The sequence below is a fragment of the Vulpes lagopus genome, chromosome 7 (assembly GCF_018345385.1).
Source record: "Vulpes lagopus strain Blue_001 chromosome 7, ASM1834538v1, whole genome shotgun sequence".
Taxonomy (NCBI): domain Eukaryota; kingdom Metazoa; phylum Chordata; class Mammalia; order Carnivora; family Canidae; genus Vulpes; species Vulpes lagopus.
This window is the reverse complement of record NC_054830.1, coordinates 80,298,718-80,322,432: the sequence shown is the minus strand read 5'-3', so window position 1 is coordinate 80,322,432 and position 23,715 is coordinate 80,298,718. Positions and strand designations below refer to the sequence as shown.

The 23,715-nt window shown below is 37.2% G+C and overlaps 1 protein-coding gene across 2 annotated transcripts in view; it reads left to right on the top strand.

Moving 5' to 3' along the window:
* RECK (reversion inducing cysteine rich protein with kazal motifs) overlaps positions 1-23,715 on the top strand; it is a 95,738-nt gene that overhangs the window by 17,973 nt on the left and 54,050 nt on the right. For both annotated transcript variants that reach the window (XM_041764079.1, XM_041764078.1), the window contains exons 5-9: positions 1,114-1,199; positions 2,807-2,854; positions 17,189-17,222; positions 19,335-19,532; positions 21,710-21,977. In XM_041764079.1, the coding sequence (XP_041620013.1) occupies positions 1,114-1,199; positions 2,807-2,854; positions 17,189-17,222; positions 19,335-19,532; positions 21,710-21,977 (634 nt within the window). The remainder of the gene's footprint in view (positions 1-1,113; positions 1,200-2,806; positions 2,855-17,188; positions 17,223-19,334; positions 19,533-21,709; positions 21,978-23,715) is intronic.

Below are 23,715 nucleotides of genomic sequence, written 5' to 3'. Positions count from 1 at the left end.
AAACAGCAATATACTGTATTATGGTATAAAAGTTTACAGAATTTATGACGTATACTGATTCCATTCAAAACAATTTTTAAAATGTGAGTGATTCTGAATAGTAAACAGCAAAGATTTAGAGGAAGCTATACTAGGCAAAGGGGCATTTCTGAAAAGAGATAAAGAGGAATGGACCATATGCCTATAAGCATATGTCTTTCTTCTTTATTTATTTATTTTTTTAAAAAAGATTTTATTTATTCATGAGAGAGAGAGAGAGAGAGGCAGAGACACAGGCAGAGGGAGAAGCAGGCTCCATGCAGGGAGCCCAATGCAGGACTCGATCCTGGGACTCCAGGATCACGCCCTGGGCCAAAGGCAGACACTAAACCACTGAGCCACCCAGGGATCCCCTGTTTTTCCTCTTTAGATAATCATTACTTGTGTTTCTTAACTTTATCCTAGGAGTCATTCATTGACATTTATACTTGCAAAAATGGATGTAAGAAATGGCATTAGGATACTTTGATAATTATATTACCTTTTGATATCACAGTAATTTGGCTGGAGAAATAGCTGCTGTGTATAAATTGAAACAGAATAGTCATTTTGCCCCATAATTAAGTGTATTCATCAAAGTCAGTTCTTGCCCACAGGAAATGTTCCTGTCTGTTCACTAAGTATCAGTTTCTAAACTACATCATGGGTTTTATACTATTCTAGGTATTCAAATATAATATTTTGAATATAATAATCTTTATGCTGTTTTTCATTTGCATGTTAATTTAGAATCTTTGCCTCTGCTTCACAGTCTAAAGGGAGGAAGGGCTCTCCTTGCTTTTCTTAACCTGTGTATCCTCTAGAGATGCTGTCTGCCCAAGAGTGAGAATGATCGGAAGAGAGATTAGGGTGGCAGCGAGAAGAGAGAAAAAACGAAGCACCTGATATTATGTTGTGGGGGTTCTGAAAGAGTGACAGCATTGGGGGTAAGGGTGGGAGGAGGGACTTAATAATTTTGAGGCCCTGCTATCTGAGCTAATTTTCCTATGGACACCTGCTTTAACTTTTTTTTGGCATACCATCTGTGTTTGTTACTGCTTATGACCAAAAAATTTGAACATTTTGTTTTTTAAGGTGTGTTTAAGAAGTCTGATGGCTGGGTTGGCTTAGGCTGCTGTGAACTGGCTATTACCTTGGAGTGTCGACAGGCATGCAAGCAGGTAATACTGAGCAATCAGGCTCATAAGCAGCATGGAGTACAGTTTGAGTATTAGCTGTGTGTATGTTTTGGACTTTGCCTACCTCATACCTATGGAGAGGTGACCCATAAAATCTACAAATATACCATCTCTTGCATAGACCACTTCCTTTAAAACTTGCTGTTTTCTCAGTTACAGTTGCTGCTATGAGACCCTCAACCTTTTCTTATTCTCTCAGCCTTTTCTTATTCTTTCTTCTCTCTGCCATGCAGGAGAGAAGAAAGAATATTATTGGAACTGAGGCCTTTTGTACTCTGTGGTCATACTTAGTCAATGCTGAGTGACTTCAAATGATTGTGTAAATTTAGAGTATGCTTGGATGGGAAGCAGATGACACAGCTGACTTATTTAGCTTTCATCTTTCCTTCACTCTTTCATCATGGCTTTACCCTGAGCATGTTCTTATATTGCTTCTCTGCTCCAAAGGTGAACATGACTCCGACAGTGAACTGTGACTTCTCTTTGATTTGATAGATCTCTGGTCCAATTCAAGTTAGGCCCCTCTGTTCTTCCTCACTGTGTGTATTTTCATAGTGGTTCCTCAGAGTACTATGGGAAAACTGGTCTGCTAGCTGCTCATACTCACAACTGGTAAGAGTAGACTTAACTGGAAAATTTAGATGGACTGGAAACCACAGCTGGAAAGCATTCTCTTATTTTTTTTCTTTTAGTGACTGATCTCTGGATCAGAGTACATGAGACATGTTGTCACCTTTACTTTCATACAGATCACTGTACTATGTAGCCTGAGCAACAGAGCAGCACACAGCCTAACCATTTCTGCCACTCTCCTCCAGCCATTGAGATGAATCTGAGTTGCAGAGGATTTGAACTGTAATGATGGGTCTATGGGGACATAAAGAAAATTATATAAAAATAAGTCTTTTTTAAAAAGATTTTATTTATTTATTCATGAGAGACATAGGCAGAGGGAGAAGCAGGCTCCTTGCAGGGAGCCTGATGCAGAATGTGATCCTTGGACCCTAGGGATCACGTCCTGAGCTGAAAGTACTAAACCGCTCAGCCACCCAGGTATCCCCAAAAATAACTTTTGTTAATTGCCTGGCATGGCCTTTCCCTCTTTAGTTGCCCCCTTCGTTTCATATGGATCTTTTCCGAGGAAAAGATACTGACATAAGTTAGTATGAGAATTTCGAATATAAAGGGTTAAAGAAAAAGGAAAATATAAAAGCTCTGGCAAAGCTTCATAAGAAAATTGGCTACAGAGTGGAAATCAACTAAGAAAAAGCTCTCTGATTTACATTTTCTTCAAAGTCATCTAGTTTCTGAAATAACAAAAGGACCCTGTTATTATGTGAGATTAAAGCCATAAAATAGTGAAATTTTAGCATATCATGTAGGTTCTGGGGCTGATGTTTGTTTTAAAGAACTTGTATGAAATTTGTTTGTTGTATTTTAGAGGAACTTTTAAATATTGGAGCATAAGGTTTTCTTTGATGAAATAAAGAATACCATACTAGCAAGTAATGTATATTAATTTGTATTCTTTTTGTCCTATGTTGAATAGCATGTGTAATAAATTAATGGAGAAATTTGTTATCTTTTAGGCATCATCAAAAAATGATATTTCCAAAGCCTGCAGAAAAGAATATGAGGTATGCATTTAACAGATTTGCATAGACTATTCAGATATTATCAGAATTGATAAAACCACTTAAGTTTTAAAAATGAACTCATTCTTACATAAGTTGCCCTTTACTTTATGGAAAATACAACCCCAAGAAGATGTAGCTTGTCATTTAACTTGTTTAGAAATGTGATGACTTCAACTTGTTGAAATTGAGCATTAATTTTTTTTTTGTTTTGTTTTTTGTTTTTTTTTTTTGAGCATTAATTTTAAAGAAATGCCCTGTTAGCTATACATGAATTAAGAAAATAAAATCTTAAAAAAAATTTTTTTTAAGTAATGCCTAAATCACATATACAAAGACTTTAACCTGTAGTGTATTCATAATAGCAACTGGTTATACCCAAGATTGTAAAATAGTTTTTCTTAGGTTCCATATCCTTTTTGCTCCTTTTCCTATACCTTGACCCATTCAGGTATCTATCTTTACAAACTCTCTGGAATTGAAAGAAACAATCACACTGCCAGTGCGAGTAGCTTCAAACTTTCCTAGCTCTCACATTTGGCGGAAAAAGTACTAAATTACACAGGCTATATAATTAATCTAAAGGACTCTTGTCTCCCAATGGTGGTATTTCAAACATTGTGTACTAGATGGGATAGTTCCAAGGGCAAGGATAGAGGAGATATTTCATGTCATGCAAATATGTTCAGAAGATTGTCCCTGATGTGAAAAAGCTCCTCATTAGACTACTTTCTCTAGTTTCTAGAACTCCATTGTTAAATGTGACATTATTGTCCTTCACAGTGGAAGACCATGCAGCTAAGGATAGTTACGTCCATATGCTTCATTCATCATTTTTATCTATACACATTGGGATTCCTTTGCCTTTAATAGTCTGTGTTCTCTTGGAGAAGAAAGAATAGTTCTCTTAGCAGCTTCTAAGTTATAGTTCTGCCTTTTTTTTTCTTTTCTCGGTGCCTATAATTATATCTCTTGATTAATATTTTTAAATTGGGAAAATCTTATTTATCTTTTGTCCCTTTGCTAAGTTATTTCTGTTTCTCTGAAGACACATTTCCAAATTAACTGCAACTCTCTGTTCTTATTAAAAGGAGCCTTGCTGCAAAGAAATAAAAGATCTTTCTTTTTTTTCCTTATCTCTCTACCTTTGAAATAACTAGTTTTAGTTTCTCCTGAACAAAGTGGCTAACTGTGATAATTCCTTCTTCTCTCCCACATGATGTCTGACACTGTCCATCTCCTGTAGCCTGTCCTCCATTATTTTAGTGTGCTTCCTTCTCTTGTCTGGATTTCTGCATTGCCCTAGGAAGTCTGCCAGTATGTGTTGATGAAGGACGGGACAGGAAAGGTAAGAGAGATAAACACTGTCCAATGAGAGAAATACTAAGGATAGTTTACTTTTCCCAGTCTGTCCTCCCTTATTGGCCTACAATTAAGCAACTGTTTTCCAAAAATCTACATGCAAAGAGGGTTCTTTTACATATATATAAAATATATGTGTGTAAAAATAAATATGTAAAATACATATATGTAGTATAATATATATGAAGAATATACATATGTAATACAAATCTGTTAAAAAGTGACTATAAGTTATTCAAGATAACTCAAGACTCCATTTGATTCCCTTTTTTTTTAAGATTTTATTTATATATTTGTGAGAGAGAGAAAGACAATATGAGCAGAGGAGGGGCAGAAGCAGAGAGAGAAGCAGACTCCCCACTGTGTGGGGAGCTGGGGGGCTTGACCTGGGGACCATAGGATTATGATCCGAGTCAAAGGCAGATGCTCAACTGACTGCGCCACCCAGGCACCCCTCAATTTGATTTCTTATGTGTTAGAAATAAAAAGGACAAAAGTACTTTAATGCAGAAGGAGGATTCTGCATTATAAACCTCAAATAACAGTGACACTCATAATTGTTGAAGTCTAGTTCAAAGATGACTATTTTGCAAGTGAATGGGGTAAATTTGGTGTAGTGCAACCTATTTTAACTGGATTGGCTGTTTATCAATATAAGAATAATTTCTAAAACTAGACTCTTGGTATCTTTTCCTTAACATTGGGGTGGTCCCTGGAGTGAACTTCCAGATGTGTAAGCTGTTACTTTAGGTTTACAATTATATGGGTTAACATTTATCCTGAAAGATGGTTTTATGTGGCTTGATTAGGTAGTCAAAGAGTGAGTAATTTTATTTGGAGGAGCTAATGTTAGTCTTTACTGGTAAGCTGCTGCAGTATCCCCTTTGAGATTTCCTGAGAAATTTACTTCTATGAATAAAGTTTAAAATTGTTAATGCCATTTAAAATTCTGTTTTGTTCCAGCCTAGCTAAGCTAAAACAGTTAAATGTTATGTCTGATTTTAAAGCATCTGGTTCCTTTTCTTATGCAAATCAACAATTACTCATTGAATATGAGAGATAGTTTCATATAATAGAAAGCGTAAACTTTGGAGTTATACCTCACTTAGAATTCCAGTTAAGCTACTTATAACTTAAACTGAAATACTAAAGAATTGTATCTGAGTGAAGAATTAAAATATATACTGCACACAAGAGGGCTCAGGGAAACCAAAAAGCAGAGTGAGCACATTTGGGATTTATCAGGGGAAACTTTGCAAAGGAGAAAGGCCTGAAAGGATTGGCATACTTTGATAAAAAAGACTGTGGACTAAAACCATGTTAGCAAAATCACACATGGCTTATGCAGGGGATAGAAAGAAAATAGGTCTGTTGGGGCTGAGAATCTGTGCTTATTAGTTGGATAGGCAACATAGGACCAGATCCTGGAAAGATGATATTTTAGGACTTAGCCCATCATTAAGTAGAAGGAGGTGATAAAGACTCTAATAGGAGACCAACATAACAAACTCCATATTTTAGAAAGCTAAGAGCCTTAATTGTGTACATGCTAAGTTTTGGGGTTTTTTGTTTTTTTTGGTTTTTTTCATGCTAAGTTTTAGATTCCGCAGACCCCTCTTAACTTAGCTAAAAGCAGGTAAGGACCCAAACTAGGATGATAACAATAGAACCAAGTATTCAGGAATAAATCAGAGATTTAAAGGCAGAATCCATCAACAGGATTTGTTATAGTGGATTGAATATAGGAGATACTGTTCAGGAAAATATACAAAAACAGTTATTAGTGAATTGGGAGGTAGAACTGAAGAAATTATATGGACAAGCAGCACAGAAGGACAGATTGAAAGAGAGCTTAAGGAACATGGGAGATAAAGTGTTCTGATTGGAATATTAGAAGAAGAAAAGAGAATATGGGACAGAGGCAATATTTAATGAAGCCCAACAAATCTCCAGCAGGATGAAAAAAAAATCCATACATTACAGACACATCTCATAGGAGTCAGAAAAAAAAAAAACATTGCCTTCCAAGAAGACTAACCGCTGATTTCTCAATAGCAACAGAGGAAGCCAGGCACAGTGGAATGATACCTAAACTGCTCTGAAAGAAAATAATTATCAACCTAGAATCCATATCCAGTAAAAATATTTTTCAAGAAAGGGCAAAATTAAGGTATTTTCAAAAAGCAAAAATGAAGAATTGCTACTAATGGACCCTTTATAGAAGTCTAGAAGCAAAAGAAAATGAGAATGATGAAAATACAAAGTGAAAGTTAAAACACACAAATTATAGAAAACAATAACAATATTCAGTTTTTAAGCCAGAGAAAATACACAGCAACAATAGCATATATGTTGAGAAGGAAGTTTAAAGAAATTAAGGGATACTGAGTGTTAGATGTTTTGTTTTGTTTTTTTTGTGTGTGTGTGTGTTAGATGTTTTTAAATGTAAAAACCTATATCTCAGAGGTAGTTCAGAATATAGGACTAACAAAGAGAGAGATCATGCCCAAGTCAACTGTGAAGTAACCCTGTGAAGTCAAAGAAAACTCGATGAAAGAGAAAGTGTTGAAAATCAAGTGGAGAGCTGGATTTTGGAATTCCTTTTTTAAGGACTGGAAGAGAAGGATCCAGATATGGATTAGGAGGACCCTACCTGTGTTGAATGACACTGTTGGAATGAGATGTTCCAAGAAAAAGAGAACTAACTCCCTATCAATGGAAAGGTTCAAGCAAAGGTTTACTTGATTCATATATTGTGGAAGGGATTTCTGCAATGGATGAGAGATTTGGCTAATGATCTCCCAAGTCTGCAGTTCTCTTTTCCTAACCCACACCTAAAAAAGAGTACTTCCTTCAGTACTGATGAGTACTTTTCCAGAATCACACTTTTGATTAGAGCCACCAGTATCAACCAGTGGCTTGATAACTCTGACAAAGACATGTTCAGGTATCATGGACCTGCTTAGTCCTAGGTTCTCCATGCATTTTCACAGGCACGGTCATTGGCCCACCTAGAAGTATCAGTCAGTCCACATAGATTCATAAGTTTGTGATACTAGAACCAGGGATGATATTCAAAATACCTAAGAGCTGAAATGACCTTGGCACCAGCAGAACAGATGCTGGCTGGAAACCATCAGCAAGCCATCCTAGTGCACACTGCCTCATTAGAACCAAAGTAAAAACTAACTCATATTTTCTGTGAGTTGTGAGATATCTAGTATTATTTTTCTGTGTAGCCTTTGTCTGCAAGTTACCTGAAGATATTTTCTTCTAGCCCTCAAAATGGTGATTTAAAAAAGAATTTTATTATTCATAGTTTCTTTCTTGAATGTCAGAATGTTAACATGTTGTGAGGCTGATAAATTTCCAGAGGCTTGTTAATGGCTGTAGAGTGATGACACAGATTTTAGTTTCAGGTTCATAAATCTATTTCATACCTTTATGTTGGCTTTATTGCCATTCTTAAAATGGTCATAAATATAAATACTTTTTCCATTTGCTGCATGAGCCACTGAAATACAGTGCTACAGATTTGTCATTTATTTGTGTCTTCTTCCTTTCACAGATCCTTCTCTATACTTTTATTCTTTTTAGAAATGCGATTTTCAGTTCTCTCCTTTCTTTCTTGGCTTTTTTTTTTTTTTCAGTCATTTGATCTTACCTCATTAATAAAGTGAGAAATTATAAAGGAGAGGCAATAGGAAGTATTTTTGTGAGGACTCTTTTATCTTAAGGCATTTAAGTTATAAACTAAACAGTTGATAAACTAAACTAAAATAATCTGTTCTGGGGCTCTGGTTCTGTGATTGCTAAGATAAAATTAAGACTCTGAGGATATTAAAAAGAGGCCCTAAGAATCACAAAAACAAAGGTAGTTGGCCTTGTGAGTTTCAGACTCAATTCTATCAGCACCATCCTGTCAACAGACAGCTCAGTGCATAAGAGAAAGGTTCATGTATGTGTTAATTTTTGGTTTTTGAAAATTCTAATGTTCAAAATTCAAAATGATAAACAATAAAAAGTTTTTTTCAACCTTCTGTACTATGGTACAGTTCCAAAAGTCATTTATGCATATAAATGCATATAAGGGTAAATATATATTTAATTCTTGTCTACCCCCATAACACAAATGGTACCTTGTCATATCCCTGGATGCCAGTGTTTGGTACATATTTATGTATGCCTACACGGGCTGTACAGTGTATTCTCAGGAAATGTCACAGTAAAATGTTCTGCTTTAAAGATTTCTTATGTATTTTATTAATTTTATTTTCCTTTTTCTCTCAAATTAACCTTGATTCTAGATTTACTACCAGAAGCATAAAGGAAAGGGATGAAGAAGTAGTCCTAAAAATTTAGAGATAAGAAGGCAGGGATGTCAGGGCCAGCAGGATTCTCTGGACAAGTAGAGGCATCCAGTGCCTCACGTGATTGAATCTTTTTTGCAGTGTTCTAAGGGTAAACCATCTTGTGTGGCAGTTGACTATCTAGGCAGTAGATAGTGAGCTTTGGGAGATTTAGCAAAAAGAACAATATGGTACTTTGCCCCAGCAAAGCTTTCAGGACCTAAATGTAAAGCTTCTTTTAGTTAGTGCTAAGGAAATTCCAAGAATTGGCAGAATATAGTAAATAGAAGACTGTGAATGGGAGGCTTATATACATGATAAAACGCCATACCAAGACCCTGATCAGAGTAGATATGAGCCGTTACCTGCAGCTGATGAGCTCCAAAAAGAGCGAAACCTATTAGGTCCTGCAGTACTGGCTTAAGATATAAAACCTTGATTATATTCCATCTGTATGTGGTTTTGTTGTGTCATATTTTGTATTAGAAGGGAATAACTCCTATTCAATGTCCTTGTGCCAATGTCTTTGCTCTCTAGTCCGTACTTCTCAAGAGTCATCTGAATGAGATCATCCCAAAGGGACGTTGGATCAAGTTTAATTGATGAGATTGTGACCTGGTCTAATCTAAATGGCCAGGTATTCCCCCCCTAGACAATCTCATCTACTCCCGTAGTTTTAATTGTCCCAATGTAATGAGAACTCTAGAATCCTCTTTGCTAACTTCTTTCTCTGAGTTCCTGAATCACTACTGGATATGTGTACTTTTGATGTTCAAAGAGCATTTCAATTCAGCCAGACTGATTGTTACCTTCCCTACTTCTCCATCCTTCTCCCTCACTGCTGTGTGCACATGGACACACACACACACACACACACACACACAAAACTTACATTTTTCATACATTTCTTGTTTGGTTGTTCTAGTGCAGTCCTCCCAGATACACAAACTAAAAGCCTAAGAGGTGTTGTCTACACTTTCCTTTTTCTCACCACCTTCTACAAATAAATGGCTATCAAGCCCTAAAGATTTGCCGCCAAAATTGATCTTCAGTCAGTCTCCTTTCCAGATCCTTGGTTACTGCCTTACCTCAGGCCCCTATACCACTTTTCTGGACTACAGTAATGCCCAACTAGCCTTCCTATTTAATTTCTCCCCCTGTTTACTCTCTCCACTTTTCATAGGGTGATCTCTTTAGAGACGAGGTGTGGTCATGTCACTCCCATCCTTAAAACTCTTCAGTGGCTCACCTGCACCATATAGTCCATGTTCCTCCACCTGGTAAATGAAGCTTTTCTCCATCTAACCACTGACTATCTTCTCCTTGACACTTCAGCAGTATGCTACTTGTAATTTCCCAGACTGACCATGTGTTTTGTTGTAGTTGGACAACCTGTTGGTTCTACTAGAATTCCCTCTCCCAGAATCCATCCTAGTACTCTATCCAGGGGTATGCTGGAGCTAATGCCTACTAGCGAGGGAGAACTGTTTGTTAAATATTCAGGAGTTTTGCCAGCCAGTTTTTAACTCTAAAACAGCAATGATGGGGGTATTTTCACCACAAACATCAGTAAATATTACAAATCAGGACTTACCCTCCACCCCCATCCCTGCAAAAGTTGGTCCTATCACACCAGTACTCGTGTCCAACTGGCAATAATCTTTGCCTCAAATTCTGGCTTAGATAGTTCTTTGAAACCTTTCCTGCCCAGCCCTCTTTTTTTTTTTTTTTAAAGATTTTATTTATTTATTCATGAGAGAGAGAGAGAGGCAGACACACAGGCAGAGGGAGAAGCAGGCTCCATGCAGGGAGCCCTATGTGGGACTCGATCCCGGGTCTCCAGGATCAGGCCCCGGGCTGCAGGCGGCGCTAAACCGCTGTGCCACCAGGCCAGCCCTCTTTTTTTTTTAAAGATTTATTTATTTATTCATGAGAGACACAGAGAGACATAGGCAGAGAGAGAAGGAGGCTCCCCGCAGGGAGCCCAATGCGGAACTCTATCCCGGATCCCAGGATCATGCCCTGACGTTCAACCGCTGAGCCACCCAGGCATCCCTCCTGCCCAGCCCTCTTAACTCTACACACATAAAATTGCTACTTCTAAACACTTTACATGCTTAATTATAGCATTTGTTACCTTATAGTATAACTCTTTGTTTACATGTCACATTTTAATATTAAACTCTTGAGTTCCTGGGGCAGAGTCTACCTCTCAGTTGTCTTTGCATCTGTCATTCATTTCACTCAACATTCACTGAACTGATACACACCGACTGATATACTTAATATATGTCAGGCCCTGTTCTCGGGGTATAGGAGTGAAAGGATTTAGCCATTGTCTGTAAGAAGCTCATAGTCTAGTCTATGGGAAGAGAGAAATTCAAATAGTTTATTAAAATACAGTAAGACAAGTACTTTGCTAGAAGTCTATACAAGACATTGGAACCTGAAGGAAAAATAAATCAAAACAAAAACCCCTGCCCAGTGTAATGGGAAAGTCTTCACAGAGCAGGTAAGACTTAAAGGATGAACAAAAATTTGTTGCCTATAAATAGGTGCTACAGTTAGTATTTTTATAAATAGAATTTTTTAATAGAAATGTTTTCCATTCTGGAGCTGAATTATACAAAGTTTCTTTGTTTCAGAGTAAATAGCAGTTTTATGTGGAAACTTTGTGTAAATGTCTACAAATTAGGCATTCAAGGATGAGTACAGAAAGCACTGAATTCTGTATCTGTTATCACAATAATGTTGTATAGCAAACTATCCCCAAACTTCATAACCTGAAACAATAACAGTTTTTTGTTTCTTACAAATCTAAGGCAGTTCTGATCCAGCCAAGCTTAGCGGATTTTGGCTGGGCTTATTCATGCTTCTGCAGTTAACTCACAGGTCAGCCTGACCCTAGCTTCTTTAAGGATGCTTTTGGCTAAGTCAGCTCAGCTCTCCTCCATGTGTCTCTTCTAGCCCTCTAGCTCAAGCATGTTCCTGTGGTGGTGACAGGGGTCCAAGAGAAGAAGTAAAAAAGATGCAAGTCTCAGTGCAAGCCTCTGGTTGCCTCAAGCTTGCTACTACTGTCCACTTGACCAAAGCAAATCATGTGGCTAAGTCCAGAGTTAAAGTGAGAGAAATAGAGGGAAGTGTAAAGAACTGGAGCCATCACTGCCATAATTTTACCACAAACACTTTGCTGAGCTCCTTCTAGACCTTGTGTTACTCTACAAATGTTACTTGCACTTGAATTTGCTTCCAGTTGGTTGGATGCTCTGGTGATAATGAGCAAACTTCTTTGAGCAGTCTAGACCTATTATTATTTTTTTTAAGATTTTATTTATTTATTTATGAGAGACACAGAGAGAGAAAGCGAATCAGAGACATAGGCAGAGAGAGAACCTGTTTGTTGCAGGGAACCTGATGCTGGACTTGATCCCAGGATTCCGGGATCACGACCTGAGCAGAAGGTAGATAGATGTTCAACCACCAAGCCACCCACATGCCCCTAGACCTATTATTCTTATTTTAATTTTTGATGTTTTTTTATCCAACTCTTGAAATGATATTTATTATTTGGAAGGCAGAAACTAAATCACTTGTCTAGTGATATCCATATCATGATATTAAATGCTTATTCTGGTCACTTAAACTTTTTGACTAAAAAGCCATGGTGTCCACAACAAGGAAAAAACATCTTGTAGAGGCTTACAAGCATGTTTGTTTTTAAAGATCAATTATTTAGGGGTACCTGGCTGGCTCTGTTGATAGAGCATATGATTCTTGATCTTGGGGTTGTAAATTCAAGTCCCACAGTGGGCCTAGCGCTTATTTAAGATTAGAATAGAATAGGTCAATTATTTAATCTCTCCAACTTAGCATATGATAAGCTAGATTCCTCATATGAAATGCAAAATTTCAAAGTGGAAGAAGTTTCAGTCCATTTATGAAAGAGAAACATTTTATTTATTGAGGCCTTAGGAACAGAGCATCTCCTTTACTTTTAACTTGTAGCCTTGGGAACAGGGAACATTAAATAACAGTTCATAAAAGTGCTCTTTTGGATCTTTGTCCAGAAGTGACTAAAACATCCAAAATGAACCTTTTTTTTTTTTAATGAGGTTCATATGATCAGTATTTGTTTAGTTTTCCTCATCCTTGTCATTGAGACAAGTGAGCAAATGGAGAAATGTTAGAAAGGAAAAAAGAAGTCCCAGAAATGGAAAAGTATATGTGGCTGGGACAGAAAATGAATCCACAGAGCCTTCTCGTGAGCAAGTGTTTGGACCAGGAAAGTCTACCTCCCAGCTGTACCCTTGATGGCTTTTCCCGCAAAGGAAGATCAGTGTGGCTTGAAGGATAACTATGGTTCCCTTGACTTGGATTTTACTTTGTATTTACTTTTTCTGCCTGGTTTGCCCCCTACTTACCTGCTCCCAACACTAGGTGGAAGGGCTTGCTGCAGTTCTCTAAAACCATTGGGAATAGAGCAGGGAACTGGAAGTAGCTACCTGAGGAAAGATTTCATGATCAATTTTTTTAAACGACTTTATTTATTTATTTGACAGAGAGCAAGCATAAGCAGGTGGAGTGGCAGGCAAGGAAGAGGGAGAAGCAGGCTACCCACTGAACAGGACCCTGGGATCATGATCTGAGCTAAAGGCAGACGCTTAACCAACTGAGCCACCCAGGCGCCCCTTGTGATCAAATATTTTTAAGAGCAATATTATGAACCTCAAGAAATTATGTTTTCCCCACAATTTAATGTGCTGATTCTAAAAATGGGAGACTGTTAAAAACTAATTATTCTGTGGACATAAATTCAACCTTGCATTGGCTGCATTTGGAAAAATAATCCAGTCTTCTTACAGTGTAGTGGCATGAGAGAGCAGTCTGTGTTCTAGCTCTGGCTCTGCCCTTTGTTTACTGTGTACATCTCTCTCTCCAGCTGGATAGTGAAGGCTTTTGGATTTGAAGATCCCTCAAAATACTGTCAACTCCAGCACACTGCTGGGTTCTTTGGGTCTCTGAGGTTATGGTAGATCCTCATCTTGGTAACACTGCAATTTTTTTTTTAACACTGCAATTTTTATCAATTCTAGAGTAAGATGAGCAGAGTGAGGAAGCTGTTATATGGAGACAGCATGGGTATAGTATTGACAGAAGGTCAAAAGAGGCTCCATACATTATTATGAAGCCTCAGTAACTTCCTTTGCCACCAGATGGCAACCAGGCATTTGTAAGACTTAAGAATTGGCTTTAGCCAAGACTAAACAAATGTCTTAAGAAATGAAGAAATTATAAGTTAATGGTGTAACTGATTATGTATATGTCTTAAACCCTGTCAAACTAATCAGCAATAGTTTAAACATTAAAAAGGTAGAGCTACTTATAGCTTACACATTACAGTTACCTAAGGTATAGTTTATACTTACTTATAGTTATCTAAGGTTAGGAATGTTTTATCAAAGAGGGGGATATGAGCAGAATTTGAAATCATGATGAGTATAAAGTAAGCAACAGAGAATTGATGAATTCATCAAATACTGGTATACTTGAATGAAGGACCATTCTTTAAAACCTTAAAATTAATAAACATAAAAGTAGAAGTGTAAAAAATGGTATTCATTAATACTGGAGGTACTGCTGTGTGGAAATATAAATGCTTTTAGTTCAATAAATTAAGGTAAACCTATCCATGAAAGGTCTATCAATGAACATTAAGAGAAAATCAGAAGTGCTTGAGGAACATTTCTGAACTCTGGATATGACATCGAGGAAGACAATTGTGACCTCCTTCTACCTCGGGTTGGTAGGCTTTTTCTATAAAGGGTCCAGATATTTTAGGATTACAGTTTATATGGCCTCTGTTTACTCAACTCTACCATTGTAGCATGAAGTAGCCATATACAATATGTAAATAAATGAGTGTGACTATTATAATAAAATTTTATTTGCAAAAAAAAAAAAAAAGGCAGCAGGCAAGATTTGGTATATGTGCCATAGTTTGCCAACCCACTTGTAGATGAAAGCTAAAGTTCTAAATATTTCTCCTATTTAGGCCTCCATCCCTGGCTTTGGTCAAACAAGGGGTTGAATTAGATGATCTCTGACATTTTTCAGTTTTGTGTCCTTTAGTATCTTTCTCTGAAGCTAAGTGATTCATCAGGCCAACTCAGAATGATATTTCTTTCACTTGTAAGGTCAAATTTCAAAAAATCCAGCTTGGACAAATTTGTCTCTAAACAGGGTTTCTGAACCTTGGCACTATTGATATTTTGATCTCTCTTTTTTTTTAATTGCTGTTGTGGGAGAGCTGTCATGTGCACTGTAGGATGTGGAGCAGCATCTCTGGACTCCTCTACCCATTAGATGCTAGTAGCACACACCCTCCTCCTCCACAGCCAATGTCCCCTGGGAAGCAAATCACCCCCAGTTGAGAACTACTGCTCTGTAGACTTGTATGAGTAACTGGAAGAATATCAAAACTGGAAATCAGGCCATTTGACCCAGAATGGCCACCAAGATAATAAACACATTCCTTCAGGTACAAGGTCAAAAAAGTCAAACCCAAAACAGCAACCAGTTTATTAAAAAGAGAAAGACAATGAGAATCAAAAGGGCCTGGAAAGTTGGTAGTAGGTTGCTTTTTTGTGTTCTTTTTTTGAGAGGGCGGGGGGAGAGTGGTGAAATGGTGAGAGGCGGGGCAGAGAAAGAGAGACAATCCTTTTTTTTTTTTTTTTTTTTGAGAGAGACAATTCTAAGCAATCTCCACACACAGTGTAGGATCCAATTGGGGGCTTGATTTTATGAACCTGAAATCATGACCTGAGCCAATATCCAGAGCTGGACGCTTAACTGACTGTGCCACCCAGGTGCCCTAGTAGATTGCATTTTAATATTGATTTAGATCATTTTATGGAAAATGTTCCTAAAACCACTGAACCAAAATAGGTGGCTATCTTTTACAGGTAGGTAAAAAGTCAAACAAAGAAACATGGATGAAGAGAGGTGTAGAAAAGATCATTAGTACCAAAAATGTTTGCTTTTCACTCATAATGCTGATGATCAATCTCTAACAGAAAGAATTCACACTGGATAAATTCATTAGCCCTTATCTATGAAGTATGGGTTTTTTGTTTTGTTTTGCTTTAAGTGGGTAAATCAAGTATGGTTTATTTCTACAGTAGAATATTCTTTAGTGGAGAAAATGAATGCAGTATAACTTCACACAGCTACATAGATGGATCTTTGAAGGTAGATTTTAAAATGTCAGTAAAGCTGGTCCTTTAAAAGTCCAGATCACATAGCTGGCTTGTAATTTAGCTACAATTAAAAGCTAAAGTCATCTTTATTCAATTTAAAGAGCACTAGATTTCCATCTACCGTTTATTTATGCCCGTATTATTTCTTCTAAGAATTCATTCTCTTAAACCTGATGACTCCTAAAATTCTAAAAAAAAAATTCTCTTCTAATTTTAAGGGATATTAATCATAGCTGACAAGCCCTGAATATCCAAATCACTTTAAACAAGATATTTTTTGTTTTTTCTCTTTTTTTACTTCTTGTTTTCCTTGCAGTGACAACACAGTGTGGTATTTTCTGAACAATGATATAAGAACTCTAGAAATACTAATTCTGGTCTCAGACTCTGCTTTTGACTTGTTCTATGACCTTGGGCAGTCTTCCCCTTGCTAAGGAAACAGCTTGTTCATCTATAAAATGGTAGAAAGATTCTCCAAATTCCCAGGGTGGCTACATAAGAATCATCTTTTTAAATTTTATTTTAGTTCCAGTATAGTGTTATATTAGTTTCGGGAATGCAATATAGCAATTCAATAATCACATGAGAATTATCTCTGAAGCCTTGTTTAATATTTAGATTTCTGTGGTTCGTTCCCAGATTCTGATTTTGTAGTGTAGGGTAAGGCCTAGGAAGCCCAGGTAATTCTGGGGCATGGCCATATTTGAAAACAATTAGAGATGATCCCTAAGGACCTTTCAACTCTAAAATGCAATGGTTACATGAAATCTCTATTTCCCTAAATGCCTTCTATTATATTATCTTCTGGGAGCTCTCTTATATACTGCAAGATATAATTGAGATGAATACATTGTAGGCTACTGCACATACACACATAGGTACAGCTTTGGTTTGCTATAATGTGATCAGCTTATGGCTCAGGATGAGAATCTTGACTCCAAAAAAAAAAAAAAAAAAAAAAAATCTTGACTCCCAATAATTGTGTTAGAAGATGGTTTCCCTTTTTTCACCAGGGTGCCATCTCAGCTTCTTTGTCTTCCTCCTTGGATTTATTTATTTATTTTTTTTTTTTTATTTTTTTATTTATGATAGTCACAGAGAGAGAGAGAGAGAGAGAGGCAGAGACACAGGCAGAGGGAGAAGCAGGCTCCATGCACCGGGAGCCTGATGTGGGATTCGATCCTGGGTCTCCAGGATCGTTCCCTGGGCCAAAGGCAGGCGCCAAACCGCTGCGCCACCCAGGGATCCCCCCTCCTTGGATTTAAAGAAGAATTAAATAATTTGATATTCTGATTTTCATGTACATAGAGTGGAATAAAATTAGAAATTCTACATGGTGGTTAATTTGTTTGTTTTTCTTTAATTTACAGAATGCTCTTTTCAGTTGCATTAGCAGAAATGAAAGTAAGTATATTGTCAATGGTTATGTGAGCAGTCCAAAGAGCAAAACACGGTTTACAGAGTACAATTTAGCTGTATTGCCAAGACCTGGCAGTTGCCAAGACCTGGCATTATGACATGGGCTGTTAGTAAACTACCTGAAGGCCCAGCAGGATTCTGATAGGCTCTTTCCTCTGCGGTGTTCAGGCTATTCATGAATTATGACAAGTGCTATGTCTTACCTGCAGATTTACAAAGCAGATAACTATTGTTAGATAGGAAGGTCATGCCCCACTTGAATAAATAAAATTACTTGCCAAAATTAAGCATTCCCAGGTGATAACAGCGTAGCACTTGCCAAGGACTGCCTCTCAATTCATTCAGCAGACATTTACTGACTACTAGCTCTGTGGAGACAGACACAGGATATGGGCTAGTGTCACTGATAAAAGTACTGTGGGAGTTCAGAGGAAAGAGGGATCACATGCTGCAGGGGCACTTAGAAGTGGCTTCATGGAGTTGGTAGCTGAGCTGGGCCTTGAAACATGGACAAGATACAAACAGTGGAGATTGGAGGAAGGACATCCCAGGTGAAGGGAGTAGTGAGAGCAGTTAACAGCTGAGCTGAGGAACAGAAGAATTGTTTGGATTCACTTGGCAGTTCAGTGGATCAAAGAATAAGAAACAGTAGCTGGCTATACTTTATCTTCTATCCCTCTCTAATTAGGGCTTAGTTCACAATTTCCAAGATAGTCTCACAATAATCTCTGTCCTCCCCCACTGGTGAGGAAGCCAGCCTAAAGGAGGAATCAGAAGATGAGCGTCCTTGGCTTTTTCTCACTTGTCTCATCTGTCCTTAGTATTCCCCACCCCCATGCCTCAGTTTATCCTAAAGTTAATGGTGACAAATCTAGCCATTAATTATTCTTTATGTTGAAATTGAACAGTTCAGCAATGAGCACGATAAGTAGTAATTATAAGTTAAAAACAGGTGGCACAATAAGTGTAAAACAGTTTCCTGGTGCAGGAAATAGGCCTATCCTGTATCAGTTCAGCCCTAGTTTAATTTGTGTATAATTTTATCATTGTCATTATTTCTGGAAGTTGCCTGAATTCCCTGCTCATTCCCTGCTCTGTGGAATTCACCAGAAACCTGATTCTGGTTCCTCCATAACCCCTAACAATTATCAGAGATTTTCTACCCGTTTCCTGCCATACCTCACCAGAAACTTGATTCTGGTTCCTCCATAAACTCTAATAATTATCAGAGATTTTTCGTACTGATTTCCTGCCCTTCCTGCCCTTTTGGTTCCCTTCAACCTCCCCCTAACCTCTCCTATGTGGGTCTCTTTGTCTTCTCCAATATAAATCCCACATCTGCACCCCCAGTCACTCATCTGGCTCCCCCAAAATACCCAAAATGGTCCCCCTTGATTTCTAAAAATACACAAATCAAAAAATGTACTTCAAAGATAAGTTTTACTTTTCAGTATTAAAACAGGTCATATCAGTTGTGAGGTAAAGACCGTTTCAAATTGAACTTTCAAGATTTTTTTCAAGATATACAGTTATATAACTATCTAATTTTTGAAATGAGCCTAGGATCTCTTAGTTTTTACTGGTCCTATTTTATAAATGTGAGGCATTCGGGGTCTGGTTTTATTTTGGTTTTGTCTTGCTTTGTTTATAAATCTCCACAAATCTAACATGGAAAGAAACTGTTTCAGTGGTTCTCAGCATGAGCAGTATTGGCATTTTGGGAAACTGTTTTGGTTGTGTGAGACTTCCCTGTACATTACAGAACAGTTAACAACCCTGACCCCATGCACTAAATGCCAGCAATAGTCCCCAATCATCATGAAAACCAGAAACATTTCCACATGCCTCCAGAATCTTTCAGAAGGATGGTACAGCTCTTGTTGAGAACCACTGCACTATATAGACTGTAAGTTGACAAATAATGACTTTCTTATACCAGTGAACACCTGAATGTCCTCATGACTATGCCTATCTTCTGTGCCATGGTTTTATTTCTCAAATTCAAAAAGGTACATTTTGTTCTATTAATATTATGATGTTTTATTGTTAGCAAATGGCTGTTTCCATTTCAACATCATCTCCTTTTTTTCCCCATAGTGGGCTCAGTTTGTTGCAGTTATGCAGGCCATCACACAAACTGCCGAGAATACTGTCAAGCCATCTTTCGAACAGACTCTTCTCCTGGTCCATCTCAGATCAAAGCAGTGGAAAATTATTGTGCCTCTATTAGTCCCCAATTAATACACTGTGTGAACAATTATACCCAATCTTATCCAATGAGGAATCCAACAGATAGTAAGTAAAATGGACATATTCCTCTCATTTCAGTCTTTGATAAAACAGTTTGTTAAAGGGAAGTAAATTCTTGGGGCACTTGGATGTGTCAGTAAGTTAAGTGTCCGACTCTTGATCTCAGCTCAGTTCTTCATCTTGGGGTCGTGAGTTCAAGCACTGCACTGGGCTCCATGCTGTGGCGCCTGTTTAAAAAAAAAAAAGGAAGTAAATCCTTGTAGATATCTGCAGTCTCAGTCATTTGGGAAACACCAGACTTCCTTTGGTATTTAGATTTGGCAGATTGGGTATTATTACAGCTGATAGCTGCCAAGAAAGGTAGAGCTGTCAAGGGTATGAGGAAGCAGGCACTCTGTTTTGGGGATGGGAGAATTCATTGGAATGGATATTTTGAAAGGAACTTGGGTTATAACCATGAGAATTTCAAATGATCTACCTTTTAATCTGGCAATTTCATTTCTCAGAATTTGTCCTTCAAGAAAACTTATAAATTTACAAAAATATGTATACGCCTGTAAAGAATGTTTGCTACAACACTGATGGCAATAGAAAAAAATTAGAAATACTCATCAATAGGGTATTGACTAAAATTAATGAAGTAAATTATATATCTGTATAATAACAATACTATATAACCAACATAAAGAAAAAAGTATGTTTATCTAGAAAGAAGTCCAAGATATAGTAAACCAAAAAGTCAAGTTGCAGAACTAACTGTAGAGTATGATACATTTTTAGTTATATACCTATTCCACATTATATGTTTTTGTAATGTTTGAATTTTTATAATGAATAATTATTACTTTTGTAATAAAAGCATCATAAAAATGAGAAGAGATCCTGATACTTTTGAAAATCAAGGCCTCCTAATGAACCTGCACCTTGTATGGTCTTCAGAGTCTCAGCTTCATACATCCTCTAATCCATTTTCTTCATTTAGAGATGAACACACTTTAAACAATTGACTAATTAAACCAAACTGACAAAACACGTACAAGATGTATAAGCCGATGCCATTGTTTTGATTCACAGTGAGATACTGTGAGACTTGTTTTTGTAAACCCAGAAGCAATGATATGTGCCCTCTTGTCCAGCATCTAAAAGAGAACTCTGATGCTTATAGCATTCTGTGGTGTGGCTGTATGATGAAAATCAGACGATGACATCTGCCACAAACAACCTTCATTCATTTTATTTTTTTTAAAGATTTTTTTATTTGAGAGAGTATGTGCATGAGGGCAGGTGCAGCAGAGGAAAAGGAAGAGAAAGAACCTTAAGCAGATTTCCCCACTGAGCACGGAGCCTATGTGGGCTCCATCTCAGACCCTGAGATCATGACCTGAACCAAAACCGAGAGTCAGATACTTAACTGACAGCACCACCCAGGTGCCTCAACCTTCATTCTTTTTCTTTTTTTTCCTTCATTCACCTTAAAGGCAGGAGCAGAAGCAACTTGACATCTTGTCAGAGTTTGCTATTATATTATTTAAATTACAACTTAAATTAACTTGCACAGGTATACAAAAGCTTTATACCCCAGAATGTGATGAAATATGGTTTTTGTGGTCTTTGCTATTGAAATTAGTCATCTCTTTCATTCAGTCAGGAACACAATCCCTTTTATTATTATTTTTTTTAAGATTTTATTTATTTTTTCATGAGAGACACACAGAGAGAGGCAGAGACACAGGCAGAGGGAGAAGCAGGCTCCATGCAGGGAGCCTAACGTGGGACTCAATCCCGAGTCTCCAGGATCAGGCCCTGGCTGAAAGTGGCGCCAAACCCCTGAGCCCCATTGGGGCTGCCCAATATAATCCCTTTTAGGGAGTTATTTCTAACACGAAATAATTCCAGTTTGGTCTGTAATACCTTTTCCAGAACATAAGATACTTCGCATGTAAGGACTTCTTAGGTGTAGGATTTTTCATTTCTGTGGGATTGGTGCTAAAGATCCCATGTTTGGAGACAGTGGTAAATTCTGGTAATAGATACCTAGTCCATCTTAGTCCTTCACTTATTTGTTACACTACAAAGTAGTGGAGCGAGAATTTGTAGGCCCTGTGTACTGCAGATACTGACATATGACTGAGTAGTAGTGTTACCAGTACACCATCATGTTCTTCTGAGCAGTGCATGACATAAAATCAGCTAATTAAGTCATATATATTCTGAAAATGTAGGTTTATATTGCTGTGACAGAGCTGAAGACCATGCTTGCCAAAATGCCTGCAAGAGAATTCTGATGTCTAAGAAAACAGAAATGGAAATTGTTGATGGCCTCATCGAGGGTTGTAAGACTCAGCCTTTACCTCAGGATCCTCTTTGGCAGTGTTTTCTTGAAAGCTCACAGTCTGTTCATCCTGGAGTCACCCTACACCCACCTCCCTCTACAGGCCTTGATGGGGCTAAATTGCATTGTTGTTCTAAAGCAAACACTTCAACATGTAGGTCAGTATCTCATTTTCCTTTATTAAAACCAGTAGAAAATAACATTTTAATTAGTGATTTTAAGTCTAGCAAATGTGTGCCATATTTTTGCATTGTTTAGACTTAAGCGTTTAGAAGATATAAAATCTTTCATCCAGCAAATACTTAATGAGCGTCATGTGTATATAAAACATTGTTTTTAAACATTGCTAAAAGAACTCAGTTTTGGGGTATAGAAGATTAACATTGGCAGGGCAATAAATATTTAAAGATGATGCAATGTGGATTCTACCCCCAAGGTCATCATTTAAATAAGCTTACAATTTAGAAGATGTTTGGATGTGACATCTAAGGGATATTCTGTTTGTTAAATTATGAAACTTTGAACAGTAACTAACCTTTGCATATATTGGTGAATGATCTGGATTGGCACTTATACTCAAAGTTAGACCGCAGTTATATTGGCATTCATTTGGATGATTCATGTAGGGATAAAATAATACAAATAGAAGATGGAAGAAACAATCTAGAGACAAGAATAAATGGAGATAACTAAGGTCGTGGTAGAACACAGGTAACAGAAGTTTGCCTTATTAAGGATATTTTAGGTGAAAATGGACCACATATTACCAGAATATCCTGAAATGAGTATCACTAGGAATGAAACAGTTTTTCCTGTGGTTTCTAAACTGAATGGACCTTTAGCAAAAATTGTGCCTAGAATAGCTCATCAAACTTTAACAAGGATATTTAAAAAAAAAAAAAAAAAACTAGATAATATCCAAAGAAAATTAACAGAAGAGCTTAAGAGAAGTTAAATTGGTCCTGTGATTAAGGACATTGGATTACTGATAGGAATCAATAAATGTATTTATTTATGGGGGAATGCTGAGTAATTCTTTCAATGTCCTTTTTTTTTTTTTTTTTAATTTTATGATAGTCACAGAGAGAGAGAAAGAGGCAGAGACACAGGCAGAGGGAGAAGCAGGCTCCATGCACCGGGAGCCCGATGTGGGATTCAATCCCGGGTCTCCAGGATCGCGCCCTGGGCCAAAGGCAGGTGCCAAATCGCTGCGCCACCCAGGGATCCCTCTTTCAATGTCCTTAAAAGTGTCTATGCTCTAGTCACTGGAGACTAGAATTGCTATGTCATCCTAGAAGAATCTCACTAAGAAACATGTGTCCCACCTTACCTTGATATAAGGTTTTATGATTTGCTTCCATCTTATTTCCTCTTATATGAAACCTTATAAAATGATTGTTATCATCTTATGGTTGATATCAGTTTGTCTAATTCCAGCTTATACATAGAAAACTAACTTTGCAATGTTATTAAAAGTCTGTCCAAAGTTATAGAGAAAGTTAAGAACTAGAGAAAGGACTGGTTTCCAGTTCAAAGTACCTAATTTAACTCAATCACAGCTTCCTCATCTCTATAATGTGTAAGCTCCATTGAGAGCAGAGACCTTGTCTCTCTTATTTCCCATTGGATATCCAGTGCCTTGAACAGGGTCTAACACAAAATAGGCACTCAGTAAACATCAGTAGAGTAAATGAATACACTTAAAAAAGTAAAGACAAAAAAAATAAATAAATAAAAAATAAAAAATAAAAAAGTAAAGACATCTTCCTCATAGGGTTAATTATGAAAGTCAAATAAAATGTGGCAAGAGTGGAGAATTTTTCTTGTGATTTTACATGTTTTGGTAGTATCATATTTTATATTACATGTATTATGTTTCTTACATTTTTATTACAT